Raw genomic sequence first — 16,380 nt, 5'->3', positions numbered from 1 at the left:
CGGGGGGGGGGGGGGGGGGGGGGGGGGGGGGGGGGTCTGTTGTTGAGCATGGCCTTGTATTCTTGGGTTAATTAATGGCGGACATGAAGTGCCGCATGTCAAACCAAGAAGTCTGTTGCAGTTTCACCGTCTTTAGCAGTCTGCATTACTTGTTGTTTGGCAGACAGCCTCAAGAGTAGGGTTGGGTTCTGTGAACACTATGCACCTCTTAGCTGATTAGGCAAAAACACAATTATTGCATTTCACTGAATTCTCATTTAATTTTGAGTAGGGCTGGACAGTAAAACAACAATAATTATCGCAATATTTTTTTTTAATAACAATATATAATAAATGTTCAATAAATGTTTGATTTTATTCACTTGAATCATACACGAATTAGGACTTAATTTTTTAATAAGATGTTTATTTTGTTGAGGAAAAAGGACTGAAAAAAGCTTTTACTAAATTTTACTCATGCATATTTGTTGACAAAGATTTTATCATAAATGTTTTGTATGTTCTACCTCAGATTTGTGAAGTGATCCACTGTTTGGCTTCAAGTGTTGAATATAAAGAAGAGTTTAAACCACAATTAACCATCAGGTTTCTTCAACTTTAACTCAGGAGCAAAAATCAGCCTTTAAACTCGAAATAAATAACGATTTGATACTTATTGTGATAATTATCGACATCGAAAGATATGAAACTTTTTATCGTGATAACATTTTTGGCCAAATCGTGCAGCTCTAATTTTGAGGGTCAAACTGTATTAGTTCCCAAAACAAACAAAGCCTGTCATTGAAACCACCATTTACATCTCCCCCTGTGCTTCCCAGTATGTTTGTGAACATGGCTCAGGAAAGATCCCTACCTTTCTAAGCAGTCTGACCGAAAGAATGTGATTGGACAAGATGCACCAGCTGGCCCCCTCTTTCCAAGTCACTTTCTATCAGACCAACCAGCAGTAGATGATCTGGACTAAAGGAAGTTATTAATGTGTGGGAAATAGGTGTAGTATGAATTAGTGCATTGCTCCATCGACGCCCATGTCAGGATTGGTTTTGTCTAACAGAGAAAAAAAAGCCCTTACCCATAGCCATAATTAATCCATTAAATTAATTTCCATCACAGCACATGGATCAACGCCTTTGTCAGTAGGAAGAAGTGATTTAATTTTGCAAACAAAAATCTAAATCAAGGCACAGAGTATTTGGTCGTCTTTCTTAAATGTCATTAAACTTTCTCCTGCCTACAGCAGCAATTTAGTGTTCATTTATAAAAGTAGCCAACCCAACAGGGGCGCGTATTGGACTAGGTACATATACTGTATATTCAGCAGTCTTGCTCCTGAGCATGGTCACACCCCTCAAAATTAAATAAAAATGAAGAAAAATGCAATTACCTCTGGCACGGTCCCGTAATTTAAGAGGGGCTGTATGAAGGTCAAACATCCACACAAACCATAACAATTAATGAGTTTTGTGCTTGTAAAATTTCTTTCTCCTTTTTCCTCAACAGATGATGTGAAAATGTTTGATAGGGATTTAAAAAGATTTCGGATTTGATACTGGGTTCAGGTTCGATAAAATGCTTTCAAACCCCAGCCCTACTCAAGCGCAACGATGGTCAGTTTTATACCATTTTCAGTACTGATTTAAAGAATCAAAGCTATGTTGGTGCCTAATGTTTGTTGATTGTCTGTCTGTGTGTCCGTATGTGTGTATTGACTCGTGCAGGTCTGGGGACTCAACAGCACGGATCTGGAACCTGAGTGAGAACAGCACAGGCGGATCAACCCAGCTGGTTCTGAGGCACTGCATACGGGAAGGGGGCCAGGACGTGCCCAGCAACAAAGACGTCACCTCACTAGACTGGAATGTGAGTGTGTGTGTGTGTAATTGAACAGTATGATTGTGTGTCTGTTCCACTGAGTGCAGTTTCTGGTAATCTAATCTCGTGGGGTGTGTATGTGTGTGTGGCTGTGAACAGTACTTTTGCTAAAGGCATTTCTTCCAACCAGATATATCGTGGCGACTCAAAAAAAGCCTTTTTATGCTGCTCAGCTTCAAACAATTTTTTCACTGTGTAGTATGAGTCAGCGTGCAACGCTAAATCAGCGCTAATATTTTATCAGTCATTAACTACTTACTTCTTAAAACTTCGTTTAATTAACAAAGTGGAATATAACCTGTTAAATCAGACACACTTCTACCTGAATCAGAATATGCAAATAAAACTGAGAATGATTAAATTCAACTGACTTGAAACTAATGAGAATCGTCTCTTTCTTTCAGAGTGAGGGAACCTTGCTAGCAACAGGCTCATATGATGGATTTGCTAGAATATGGACAAAAGACGGTGAGATTCTTACCTTCTACTACATCATACCTTTGCAAGGATGCATGGACAAGAAAATGTTCCTGCTCTCTTTCTAAGCTGTGTTGCATTTTTTTTTTAGGTAACCTGGCCAGTACTTTGGGTCAGCATAAAGGTCCTATATTTGCACTGAAGTGGAATAAGAAAGGAAACTTCATCCTCAGTGCTGGTGTAGACAAGGTAAGGCACGTTGATTTTTGGCTTTGGATTTTAAATTATTATTATTATTATTTTTTAAGTTGAATAAGTTTGGTAAATGCATCTGGCATGACCTTGAGAGCTTATTCTTTATTCAGTCTTTATAGCTACCATAACTAAAATGTGATATATTTCCCATTGAAACTGGATGTTGAGGTGGGATGTAACACAGTGAGGGATGATCCTAAATGTCAGGTCAGTGTTATTTATGTAGGCCAATGTCACAAACCACAGTTTTCCTCAAGGGGATTTACAATCCATACAGTATACAACACCTTACCACATACTTTAGTGGTAAGTAGTTTTCCAGGAATGAAAGTTTTCTAGGATGTTAAAGTTGCAATCATCAATATTACATATTATGTTAATGTTTTGCATTTCTCTTTAGCTGCATGGATTGATTTATCATCTTTCAACTCATTGTTTTGTTTTTATGGCCCTTAAAGTGGCCCAAAAAAAGTTACTACTGCTTTTAATTCACACAGCTGAAATACATCAAAGGGCTACAGTCTATAATAAGCTGTGAATAGTTTGTTTGCTTTATGATACCACCAAAAATCAGATTGAGATGCTCTTGTCCTGTCTCAAAATGACAACAATTTCTGAATACGGTTCAACACTGCCATCTAGTGCATTAAAGTATAAGGACATACAGTGTCACCTTTAGCATACATCACAATGCCCAAGTGCTGATGTCTTGGAGGTATAAAAAGACCTCACGTGTTTGTGATGTATTAACTGCATATTACCTCAACATGTTCACATTACTTAGTTGACCTGAGTGTGACTTTCTGTATTTTTTTCAAATAACACCTTTTCTATGTTTTTTTTGTTTTTTTTATGTTAATTGCTTTCCGAACACAAACGATATTAGTTTAGCATGAATAATGAAAATCTCCTTCTTAACACAGACCACAATTATTTGGGACGCCCACACGGGAGAGGCAAAGCAACAATTTCCTTTCCACTCGGGTGAGTGACAGGAGCTGGCTGGATTATCCCATATAACAGTCTTTTTATTTTTTGTCAGATGTTGCCATTTGCTGAGCTGCAGTAAGAGCATAGTGATAAATAGGGCTGGACCCGAATATTGGATTGTTGGGTACACATTCGATTTTCAATTCCGAGATTTTTTTCGCGCGCCTGACCTCCGCACACAACAGTGAACATAACGCTCCAGTTCACATCAAAGAGAAAACAAAATGAAACCCTCAGCTGTGTGGGAGCACTTTCAAATCCCTTCTGCTATCACTGGACCCCCATCTGGCTAAACTATTCCCGGATTCTGCTCTGGACCTGCTCAGATCAGACTCTCTCACTCTGGACTCTCAGGTACAGAGAGGTAGATTATTCGCTCTTAATTACTATCAAACCTTCGAAGCCAAAAAATGACATTCGGACCAGCCCTAGTGATAAAATATTTATATTTTTTCTGTCATGAAGTCTTTCACACATTGTGACTTACATATAGAACCCAACGTCTCTTTACACAGCTCTCCTTTTTGACATTATTTGGTTTGTTTACCCTTAAATGAATATGCAGAAAACATGTTTTTGTTTTAAAACCAACTGTCTGCAGTTAGAGCAGTGGTTCTCAAACTTTTTCTGTCATGACCTGATATCCCCCAGTTTGAGAACCGCTGAGTTAGAGTAATGTTTATAATTATCAGATCATATGTGGCAATTAGAAATTCATATTCAGACCACCATATTCATGTTATCATTTCTCCTCATGTCTACATACCTCACTGCTGCAGCAGCCCTAAGCTCTGTCTCTGACTCCCAACAGCACCTGCTCTGGACGTAGACTGGCAGAGCAACAACACGTTTGCCTCCTGCAGCACAGATATGTGCATCCATGTGTGTAAGCTGGGTCAGGACAGACCTGTCAAGACCTTCCAGGGACACACGGTAAGACAAGACTCCTGTGTGAGCGCTGCTTTCTGACGGAGGGAAATGGAAACCCTCTGCTGGCCAAATACACTCCTGCTCTTTAAGCATTGTATGGTAGCTTATGTGCATTCTGGCTCTGACTCACTGAAGCTTCTGATGAAAGTTATTAATACTCTTAAGGTGCATTCATTCACAACTCTTAACAACGTACGGCTTTCAGTGGGAAATCATCCATACAGCTGTGACAAACCAGGACATCACTTATTGTGATGCTTTGAGATAAATTGGTATAAAAGTATCAGTATACTAACTGATGTACATGGGAAACAATCGACATAACAGAAGTAATTTACAGTAAAATATGCTGTTTTTATTTTACTTTCTAACACTCATCTTACTCACTATAGAATGAGGTGAACGCCATCAAGTGGGATCCCACCGGCAGCTTGCTGGCCTCCTGCTCAGATGACATGACATTGAAGGTCAGTCGACAGAACATGCAGAGTTAGTGCTTATCACTTAATGGCTAAAGGCCAGTTTATACTTCTGCTTAGAATCTACGCCGTAGGTACACCATAGCCGACACGTAGCTGATGCCCTAGACTAAAGCACACCTCCCCAACAACGCAATTACACGTCCCAGCGACGCAGACCGTAAGAACTGTGATTGGTCAGCTTGGTAGCATCGCATTTCCTCCTACGCACTTTCGGCTTATCCTTCTTCTGCCTCAGCCAGTTCCAAGGTCGTACATACCATCTCCTCCGACGCCTTCACTCATTTGGTTTAGCAATTTCACCAAAAGTAACTGCTGTTCAACATCAATCAGCTCCAACACCAACATGATCTGCTCAGTTTCAGACACCATTGTTTGTAGTAGCCTACACCAACGAAGAAGAAGAAACTGAACACAGTGGAACATAGAAACCCTAGCACTAACAAGCGTTTTGACGTACTTGCAGAGCGACGCAGGCACCAATGCACAGGTATAAATAAAGGCACACAGCGTACACTGTCAGCCATGGCCTAGACCCGACACAGAAGTATAAATTGGCTTCAAAACAAGCACTTAATCAGACAAATTCCCGATTGAATGTGCCAATGCACATCGCAATAAAAGCCATACTAACAGCAGGCCTCTTCCTTTCTGGTATAGATCTGGAGTATGAAGCAGGACTTGTGTGTCCATGACCTCCAGGCCCACAGTAAAGAAATCTACACCATCAAGTGGAGCCCCACAGGCCCCGGGACCAACAACCCTAACGCCAACCTCATGCTCGCCAGGTGAGACCACAAAGCAGCACCTGAACACCACCCTCACTCTGCTTGTGTCATTGGACTTAATATGCTATAGGGTAGTTTTGTAGTTATAGAGGTAAGATGACACAAATACTGTGTGTGGAAGAAAAAAAATTTCTTTGTTAATAATATATTTTCCCTTTAATACAAGGAGATATCAGGATACTTAAATCAGGGTTTCCATGGGGTCTTAAAAAGTCTTAAAGTCTTAAATTTCAAAATCAAAATTTAAGGCCTTGAAAAGTCTTAAATTCGCTTAAGTTTGTATTCTAGGTCTTAAATAATTTTGAACAGTTTTTAATTTTCCAACGTCCATGTAACGCTACCTCTAATGCTCATTGAAATGCTCCCACAGCGCTTTAGAATGTTTTTTCCTCCTGTGGTGTTGACCACCATACAGTTGTCGTGTTATTGCCGTGAGTCTCTTTTTGATTGTACCACAGGTATAAAATGGATTTATTCTTAGCGACTCTTGCCTGAGAGAAACAGAGCTTAGGGCTTGTTTAAAACCAGTCGCTACCAACTTATCTGAAGCCTACTGTCGCTACTTAATGAGCGCCGCAACAAAGATTTCACACGATCATTAATGATTTTCAGTAAGCTGCGGTAACACTCAACGCATGGCTGTCTCCCTCCTCATTCTTCAAAGAATGAGCGAAGGATAAGAGCAACATAAAGTTGTTAGGGTACGGCTCTGTACTGTACATCTTGATGATTAAATTAAATGAAAAAGACAGGACGGTGGTGACCACGAAGGAGCTGAGGTTAGTAACGTTAAAGCAAATGAGGAATGCAAACTAGTCCTTTTCAGCTAATGAAGAGATTATTCTTTTGGATTTTAATGTACAAATGAAATGCTTGTAATTATACAGAAGGGAGGTGGTTCTTATGTTGCCTATTTTTATCTTAATTTCTAAAATAAATAAAGCAGTGAAGAGCTAGATTTTCCTACTTCACATTCACAGATGTGGTAATAACAATGTTCCAAAATTATGTGGATTTGCATATTTCTTGATTGGAAAACATAAAAATTTTCTTGAGGGATGACCACCAAACCCCCAAAATAAAAATACCATCTTAATTTTTTACATTATATCACCCTGTGAAAGCATGTTTTAATCCTCATGGACATCATTTCTATTATTTGTAAATGTACATGCTTTGCACCTGCCTCGACTTCTACCTGCACTCACTCACACACACCCCTTTACCTCTGGTCTCTCACTGCAAACACACTGGCTTTCCCCACCTCTCTCTGTCTCCCTGACTGCTCCCCTGAGTTTCTCCATCAGCAGCAGGTTATGTTTTATAAAGTCACCGTAAAGACACAGATCTCGATACTGGATATTTCCACCCGTGATCCTTTTTCACGGCAGCAGGTGCACTTCATCCCAGCTTGTTAATAATGTAGCTTATCAATGTCATCGTCCATCCCAGTGTTTCATTGTTGACATCGTCCAATGCCAATTTTGTAAACATCACTCGACCCTTATTTGAATACATTTATTTACTCTGCAAGTATTTTTGTGACTGCATTTCCTTGTATGTTTCTTTTTTTGATGTCGTGATATAGGTCTTAAATTTCATTCATAGTGGTCTTAAAAATATACCGTTGTCTGATTGCAATTTTGCCGACATTACCCAACCCTAGGCTCAACCCTGTTTGCGCTAGCTAACATCTCCCCTCCCCTTGCACAGCTGAGCAGGAAAGCTTATACAGAAGGCTACAACCTTTGGCTGCCATGTAACTTTAGTCAATTTATAGAAAGTAACTGGTAGCTGTAGCTGGTAGAAAATCAGGTACTAACTTAGACTAAACTGATGTATCCTACAGCTTTGTCCTGTAGCCTACAGACAGGTACATCCTAAATTATTTTTCAGTTTTCAGATGAGACTGAAAATGTGGTTGTTAGGAAAAGAAAGGACGGTGGTGACCGGAGGAGCTGAGGTTAGTAAAGCAAATTAGTGATGCAAACTACTCCTTTTAAGCTAATGAGGATGCGAATAAAATGCACCTCAGAAGGGAGGTCGTTTCTCATGTTGCCTATTTTTTCATATTAATGTCTATACAGATAAATGTCAAAATCTTTAAAATAAAGACACAAAATGCAAATATGAACAATTGTATCTATAATGATTCTGAGGTCATATTAACAGGGTTTTAGGGGGTTATGCCCCCTAAGTAGGCTGTGCCATAAATCTAAAATCCCTGTGGAGAGCATCATAACCAACCAAATTACTTAATGGTTGTAGTTCTTTCCCTGTAGACTGATCTTTGGGTGTTGTTTATTTATTATCTGTTCTAGCCTTTCCAACTATTTGTTCAGAGAGATGCTACAACTCCGCTGCTACAACTCCATCCTAGGGGAAACACTGTTAATTCAGATTGGGGAAATAGATTCATTCATAGTCAAGTGATTAATTAGATTATTTCCTTTTAAAGATAATTAGGAATTTAGGAAGGTAAATGATTATACTGAAGGATTGCTGATATTTGAACTCAACTGCTAAACAAATACACCCCTCGCTTCAGCGCTCCCTCAGAAGCGCCGCCCTCCATAATTCAAATCTCTGAGGTTTCTCCAGCGTTTCCTCCAACTCCTTCGGCCTTGCCTGGTCATATAGTTTTCTTCTCTGTTTATACTCTTCAGATCTTTTCCTCTTTGGCTGTTTCTCAGCCATCTTTCTTTCTTCACAGTGACTGGAGTCCTGCAGCACATTAGGTGTATAAAACTGTTTTTCCCACTGCACCCCTCCCCACATCACTCCTGTGCACGAGCACTAAATGTTGCTGATTGGCTGGAACAATGTTGTGCGGCAAGGTTCACAGCACTTTCTTTGTTTTCCATTTACAGAGCCAGGGCTGTGTAGAAAAAAGTTTTTTTTCCCCATACAAAAAGGAGAGCTAGTAAACTGAGGAAGTGTTTGCTGAATTTAACAGTGTATTGGATTACAACCACTTACTGTCTCTTTAATGAGAGCTGTCATGTCCTGTTGACATACAGTATCTCACGGGTGTGTTTAATGGCAGTAATTCTTTTTGCCACATGACTTGGACACTTGGCTCACTTTATGTTCCCCCTCTCCAGCGCATCATTTGATTCTACAGTGCGTCTGTGGGACGTGGAGCGTGGCGTGTGTATCCACACATTGACCCGCCACCAGGAGCCCGTCTACAGCGTGGCCTTCAGCCCTGATGGCAGGCACCTCGCCAGCGGCTCCTTCGACAAGTGTGTCCACATCTGGAACACTCAGGTCTGGGATAATACTTGACGATTATAACCCCACACTCATAGGGATGGGGATTGTTAATTTTTATTGATATTGATACCCTTATTGAGACTGCTTAACGATACGATTCTTTATCGATACCACTATCGATACTTTACTATTATTTAGTGATGATTTATTTGGTAAGACCAGACCCAGCGGGCATGAGATAGGCCTGCACAATATGAGGAAAATATTCAATGTGCGATAACGTTATATATATTAATGTTTACAACAGCAAAGTAACTCAATAACTTTATCTGACATCACAAGTAATGAGTGACGTTTAGAAAGAATAACATCAGTCTGTATCAGTCCCTCCTCCTCTCTCGCTGGCTGCAGGTGACGTTACCAGGTAGAAGAAGGAGCAGCTGGTTTGTCACAGCTGAGTTTTTAAGACTACAGACCAGTCTGTGCTCCAGACAGACAGCTTTCTATTTAGCTTGTTTTTAACATTTGGCTAATGCCAATCTAGCGTTAGCTAGCTTACAACATACAGGATAAGATACTGAAGACAGAGATGATTAAATTAACCATTTCTACATGTTTAACGTTACCTTACAGACAGGTGTATTGATAAAGTATTGTCTTTTTACTTGCGAAGGTTTTATTGCACGTACTTACAGTAACGAGCGTAGCTGTCATCAACTAACGTTACAGTAGTTTGGAGCTTAACCCTCACTGTATTCCACCGCGACGGCGCAGCCTCTCGCTCTGTTGCCGCTGTGTGTGTGTGGGTGTGTGGGAGCCGTCAGAGGCTGCAGCCTGATGATTTTCTTATCCATTGTGTTGCAAAATAAAACCGAATTTACGCTTGAGACATAACATTACGTCATAGGACCTGCAAGTCTCATTAGCAGTATCGATAAGCTCGAACCTTATTGATTTTCGGGTTTTGAGAAATTTTGGAACCGGGTCCTTTTGGAACCGGGTCTCGATCCCCATCCCTACACACTCATTAATAAACATTAGACATTTTATTATAGACATTACAAAGGTGGCATAAATACAGAGGATAAAGATGTTGCCTACCATTGCTAATGTGTGTGTGTACATGTGTGTTTCTTCAGACGGGTGCTTTAGTCCACAGCTACCGGGGGACAGGAGGGATCTTTGAGGTGTGCTGGAATGCTACAGGAGACAAAGTAGGAGCCAGCGCGTCAGATGGATCGGTGAGTTGTGCTGCATGAGCGCTTTGTCACACACATTATAATCCCTACTGACCGTAGAAGCCACTCACACACATTTTGACTTCTATTTACAACTTCCACACCAAACTGCTGACCCACGAAGTTTATGGGTCAGCAGTGTGTATTAAAGATTTGACCCAGGTAAGCTGACACTGGTCAGAATTGGAGTTGATGCGAAGGTTCTGCTTGTGCAAAAATTCTAACAGGATTGATAGTCCAGTAATTGAACACAGCTGCGGTGACTACAGGAACTTAAACTGAGCAGACAGTTTGAAAAGTTAAATGAATTAAATGAAAACATAACACAACAGTTGATGCTGCAGTGCTATTAGTTAACACTAGATAGAGTCATTAGCGTCTGAAAAATAAATTCCTGATCAAACAACTATAAGTTGTTAATAACTAACCGTCTGTGATAAGCACCATTAACAGTTGTTTTTGGAAATATTCAGACTTCCCTTTTTCCGTGGCCGGAGACATTACATTCTCAGTCCGTCCCATTCTTGTGAATGTGATATCTGTCCACATGAACTGATTAGGATTTAGTGATCAAAGGTCACTGTGACCCCAAAATTATCTTGACAAACATGTTTTTGACTGTAACTCAAGAATTGATGCGCTAATCATGTCAAAATTTCACAATTTGTTTAATGTGTTTGTTACGTCCCTGCTCGCTAGGGGTAGGGGAGACATAAACATAAACCAGATGTACTTGGTAAAGTGGAAATATTATTTATTAAACAGAGGTAAAGAAACAGTCAAAACAGAGATTGGGCAAGTAGGTGCTGTGTAAACCAAATAATGAAATATAACCAAAAGAGATCCCTTCTAAACAAGGGATTAATAACTACAAACAAAAGGAGAACCAAAAACACAGGGAGCGCAGCAGATCAGATAGAACTTCCTTGGAACCATCCAGTCCCCAGCTGGGAACCTCACAGCCTCATTAACATACAAGACAAAATAGCAGCAACCGTGAAATACGTAGACGCTGCCCTCGATAGCTAATGTACATCTCTATATATCACCTATCACAGCCTAGATAGTGCATCAGCGACCAAATTCTCAGTACCTTTCTTATGGCGTAACTCAAGGTTGTAATCCTGTACAATCAGAGCCCAGCACATAAGCCGTTGGTTCTGATTCTACATGTGGGAAAGGAACACAAGGGGATTATGATTCGTGTAAACCACTACCGGCAGAGAACTAGACCCAACATACACCTCAAAATGTTGCAAGACCAACAACAAAGCAAGGGTTTCTTTCTCAATGGTAAAGTAATGGAGTTGGTGGTTGTTGAACTTTTTGGAGTAATAGCACACCGGACGGTCCACTCCGTCAGGGCCACTCTGGAGTAGGACAGCACCAGCCCCCACTGCACTAGCATCTGCCACCAGTTTAAATGGCTTAGCAAAGTCCGGGGCAGCTAGCACCGGAGCATGACACAGCAACGCCTTTGCACTGTCAAACGTCATCTGACACTCTGGGGTCCACACAAAATCAACATTAACCGAGTTGACTTTCTTGAAATCTATGACAAAGCGCGGCGAAACATCAGACTTAGATTCCATGGGCTAGAGCTAGGTACAGCTAACCCATGCTGGAGGAGGTACTGCACCTCTGCATTCATTAACTCACGCTTATTTTGGTTAGCGCGGTACGGCCGGGGGTCTGTCAACTCAATATCATGTTGAACTGGCACATGAACTGGTCAACAAGATTTATCACGTCCTGCTGCGCTGCGGCAGGCAGGTGTTGTAACTGCCTTGGCAGAGTTCGCAAGGCCGAGCCATGCGCTCGGATGCTCCGGATGACGCAGCCGCAGGTCATCAGGATCAAGCGCGGATGTGTTAACCCTAACCCATTATTCAGCACCCTAACTCTGGAACAGAAGGGAAGATTGGGACCATATTTCAAAGTTGGTTGAGTCAAAGGTCATTGTGACACCTTCTCAAATTCTTCACTGCAGGTGCACAAATCCTATTCTACGAATCACAAATTAAAGCTAGGTAAGGCAGTCCATTTTGTATTACTTGAAATTGTCTTTACATCTGGACAGAAATCATAAATCAACAAAAAAGATTCTTTATCTGTGGCTGTCTCAGGACTGTAATAACAGTGTTTCCTGCCCAACAGGACTGCTGTACTCCCTCTGCATCTCAGAACTTATTGTTTCCTGAATAAATAACAGGTGGTAGCCTGAGTGAAATCCAAGATCAGTTTCACTGGTGTATTCAATTACATTAATTCACTGTCGGATATTGCTGCAACAAAGCAAATTAAAGAAAGGAAAAAGAAAACTATCAAAAGAAAGTCCGGCTCTGTGCAATGAAAATATTCTGCTAATTTAGGCTATCAGAATCAATCCAGTGATCATCTGACTTAAATTTGACCTACATTTGTTCTGCAGAGACTGAATAGGCTTTAATACAATGTTAATGGAAAGCAAAAGTATTTATGCAGCTTATGAAGGAGTCTTACAGGCTGCTTTCCAACACACATAGTGGCACAGTGTGCAATTACTAGCTTAACATAAGTAGAACAAACCAAACAATCCATTTAAACAGGTATTTGCCTGTTTTTGTAAATGTTTGCATCTGCCCAGCTCATTAATATCAGGCACAAGCGCACAGGCTAAAGCTTTTATGTTTAACCCTGCGCAAATAGCTTGGATGACAGCACATACCAAACGTTACTTTGTGGTCTGTCGGCCACAAATGTCTTTTGGGGGGAAGGGAAGCCTGAAGGGAGGGGTGGGATTTTTTCTGTTGTATACTTTCAAAATCTAGTGTCTCTTGCTGGTTTCTCCAATGTTGCCTACCCTACCTTTAAACATTTTTGTTTGTGGTGCTACAGTGAATATGATGCAAAATACATTCAAATACTCAACAATTTGAAGTCATGGACGAAATGTGCACAGCCGCAAATCAGTTTGTGAATTGGGGCTCTACAGAACCGTTTTGGCGCCTGTCTGTAAAATAAACACACTGCAGGGTCTCTCCTCCCCTCGAGCCGTTCTTGCTCTATGATGTGGCAGAGACTGAAACTTGCATCTAACGGTCTGCTTCTTCCTGTTGTTACAGGTTTGTGTATTAGACCTGAGAAAATGACCCTCATGTGGGGGAGCCATGGACCGACTACGAATGTGTACATAGCCAAAATGACTGACTGTCCCTGCCTGTCCTGCTGTAGTCCCATCAGATGCCATGGCCCGCCGTTACAGTCAAATGGAGCCCCCACCCTCCCCAAATGTACACGAAAGGACCATATCTTCACCACACGCAGTTCTTACGCACATGTGTCAGACTTACAACAAGTCTGTATGGACGTGTTGCTCACAGATCTGCAGGAAGAAACATTTCTCTGTTTTCATACAGTATAAACTTGTTGGACCCATCACATGCAAACCAAAACACCAGGATTCTTCTTGCTTTCCTCTTTTTATCCTATGTACCAGAATTATGAAGATTTTTGTTTTCTGTTGGTGTGTGCATATTGCATATGTCAGCATTTGGTGTCCTGTGGACATTGTTTGAATTTGGATTTCACTGATCTCTGTAGGTTTTATATTACATGTTGGGTGGGAGAGAAGAGAGAGGGGGCAGGGGGTGTTTGTCTTTTACAGTGGCTGTTCATTGGGAGATCTGTTCATCCACTTCTTGGCACTCAAGGTTCACAAATGCAGATGCATAGCTTAGAAGATTAAATCATTTAGGTATTTGTCAGCTCATTTTATCCAATAGGTTTGTTACATTTTTTTAAAAAACAAAGTATAAAACAGTTAATCAAAGGCTGAACTGTCCTTTGGTTTTGCAACTCTTATCCTCAAAAATAGTTTTCAGGTGTTCCCAATTCATCAGGTTAATAATATAGAGCTCTGAAAATTCAAAACCTCTAGGTTGAAAGATAATCTTTGTAGCTGGTAAACAACAAGCGGATCTCATGTTCTAACAGCGCACTGGGCAGAAAGGCATCGACACTGATCGGCTTCAGGTTTCCGTCACCGAGCTTGCTCTATCTGTGTCTCAAGCTTACGAATAGACGGTTGTGCTTTAGTGTCAGTTGTGAGGTAACGTTGGCACTGGAATAACTTGTTTTATAGTGTCAATGCAGCTTCTGGGATCTGTAGGGGAAAGAGAGAGAGATATAGGAAAACGGGCCCAAAACTGCAATTACCAGTCATATTGTGCTTGGTTCCTCAATTAATGGCTTGTTGCTAACCATTGCTTAATGATAATCAGACTAAGCGTTCACCTGCTTATTGTGTCCTCCTTCCCCTGCTTGGGGACATCTGGAGTATCACTTCCACTGCAGGCGCAGGGTCTTTGATTGCACCTTTTTAATCATGGCTCAATATTAGCATCACGTCAAAGCCGAAATGGCTAATTGACGATATTGGAGTTCATATCACAGTTTGGCAGGTTTGGCAGTCTGTTTAAAAACATCCAGACTTTCACTAACGTGTGTGGCTTTCATCTCCAGTGGTGACCGAAGTACACACGACAGTCGCTGCTTTGGATTGCTGTTGTCAGGCAGTCGTTGCCGAGCATTAACACACACACACACACACACACACACACTCTGGAGACGGGCTGTGTTCAGGCCTATGCACGGATTGACGGCGCTTTTGTTTGTAGTGTTCAGAGTTGCCATTTTGAGGAAAGTCTGTGCTTCTTGTAATAAAGCAGTCTTGCAGCATATGACTTGATGTAACTTGGTATCTGCATATAATATATATAGATATAGATATATCTATATAGATATATATATCTGTGCTATCACAGGAGATTCTTTTGTATGCCACTCATACGCTACGGGTGGATTTTAAAGTTACTTTTTTAAGATGCTTGAAATACAGCGTGTGATGTTCTTCTGCATCACCAGGGTTGTGAGCATGAGCAATGGGTTTTTATAAAATACCATTAAACAGTCATAGCAAAATAAAAAGGGCAGTCCTTTTGAAGGGTGTTTTTTTGTCCTTCTCCTGCACTTTAGACTAAAAATGGAGAAACTGGGATGTGTGTTTATTCCAGCCACTGTAGACACATCACAATGTTTAAAATGCTCTTAATGATGAATCTGAATTGATGCAGAAAGTGCAGCATTCTAGTGGTTTAGATAAGGATGAAAAGCGTCTTGTCTGACTCCTCGGGGTGCGTCAAAGTCGAACCAAGCCAACTTCATGGCATTCCAGGTCTCATCTCATAGCCATAACTTAACAGCTTGACACACACACACACACACACACACGTTGTTGTCGGACCATTTCAGAGGTTTTGTTCAGAATGTTACTTGTTTTAAAAAATTTTGTACTGAAGCTAAAAACTATTTTGAAGTTTGCTTTAATACAGTCAGCAGTGATTGGACTGTACCACAAAGACACTATTTCAAATGATGTCTATGACAGTGGAATGGTATTTTATAATGTCTTGTTTTTAGATGATAAGCTTTTTACACTGCATTCAAGTGTTGGCTATTTTTTTCTCCTACCAAAAGTACTAACGTTGATTCTATCTTTGCTATGTTGGCGAGCCCTTGAAGGTTTTGTACTTCTCAAAACTTTTGTAATTCTGATTTATTTCTAGCTACATACACAAAATGAACAAAAAATACAAAATCTGGATTTAATTGTTGATGTATTATAACACGGAACATGTAAATAACAATTTGCAGATACATGTTTTTTTGTTGTGTTGTCTTTGCCCTCACCTATGTTGTACTCTCTTTTCTCTCTCACTCACATGGTTGCAGTCCGCAGCCTCCTGATCTGACTGTTGTAATATTACACAGATTTCAAGGTCTAGAATAAAATCTATTTTGATAATAGCAACGTGTTGGCTTTTAATTTCCACACTGCTTCTTTATCACTATTCCAGTATAACCTGTGCGTTCTGTCATGCAGAATGTCAACATATGTGTTTGCTGACATGCATACACATCAGGACAAACTTTCATTTTTAAGCTAAGCTGGCAACACTTCAGATAGCTCAAGAAATGTTGGATGGCTTGTTGTGAAATTTTGCACAGGCATTTATGTTCCTTAGAGTATGAAGCCTGCAGACTTTGCTGATGCTATGACTGTTAATCTAGCCCCACACGAGTATTAACATTTAAGCATTTGAACATTTCATCCATTAAAGTTTATGTGTTTAGGATGTCTGTGCCCCCAACTCC

The 16,380-nt window shown here is 40.6% G+C and overlaps 1 protein-coding gene across 4 annotated transcripts in view; it reads left to right on the top strand.

Annotated features, from left to right (window-relative positions):
- Window positions 1-16,032, top strand: part of LOC123971968 (F-box-like/WD repeat-containing protein TBL1XR1) — a 27,508-nt gene extending 11,476 nt beyond the window's left edge. For 3 of the 4 annotated variants that reach the window (XM_046051104.1, XM_046051105.1, XM_046051106.1), the window contains exons 7-16: window positions 1,719-1,860; window positions 2,277-2,340; window positions 2,441-2,538; window positions 3,468-3,528; window positions 4,346-4,467; window positions 4,857-4,931; window positions 5,604-5,731; window positions 8,836-9,001; window positions 10,087-10,188; window positions 13,290-16,032. In XM_046051104.1, the coding sequence (XP_045907060.1) occupies window positions 1,719-1,860; window positions 2,277-2,340; window positions 2,441-2,538; window positions 3,468-3,528; window positions 4,346-4,467; window positions 4,857-4,931; window positions 5,604-5,731; window positions 8,836-9,001; window positions 10,087-10,188; window positions 13,290-13,316 (985 nt within the window). In that variant the 3' untranslated portion in view covers window positions 13,317-16,032. Of the gene's footprint in view, window positions 1-1,718; window positions 1,861-2,276; window positions 2,341-2,440; window positions 2,539-3,467; window positions 3,529-4,345; window positions 4,468-4,856; window positions 4,932-5,603; window positions 5,736-8,835; window positions 9,002-10,086; window positions 10,189-13,289 lie in introns of those variants that run through there. The other variant, XM_046051108.1, reaches the window with a different exon arrangement.
- Window positions 16,033-16,380: the final 348 nt, after the last annotated feature.

Source organism: Micropterus dolomieu, linkage group LG06, assembly GCF_021292245.1.
Source record: "Micropterus dolomieu isolate WLL.071019.BEF.003 ecotype Adirondacks linkage group LG06, ASM2129224v1, whole genome shotgun sequence".
NCBI classification, from domain to species: Eukaryota; Metazoa; Chordata; class Actinopteri; order Centrarchiformes; family Centrarchidae; genus Micropterus; species Micropterus dolomieu.
The sequence above is the reverse complement of the archived record's forward strand: the minus strand, read 5'-3'. Positions and strand labels throughout refer to the sequence as shown.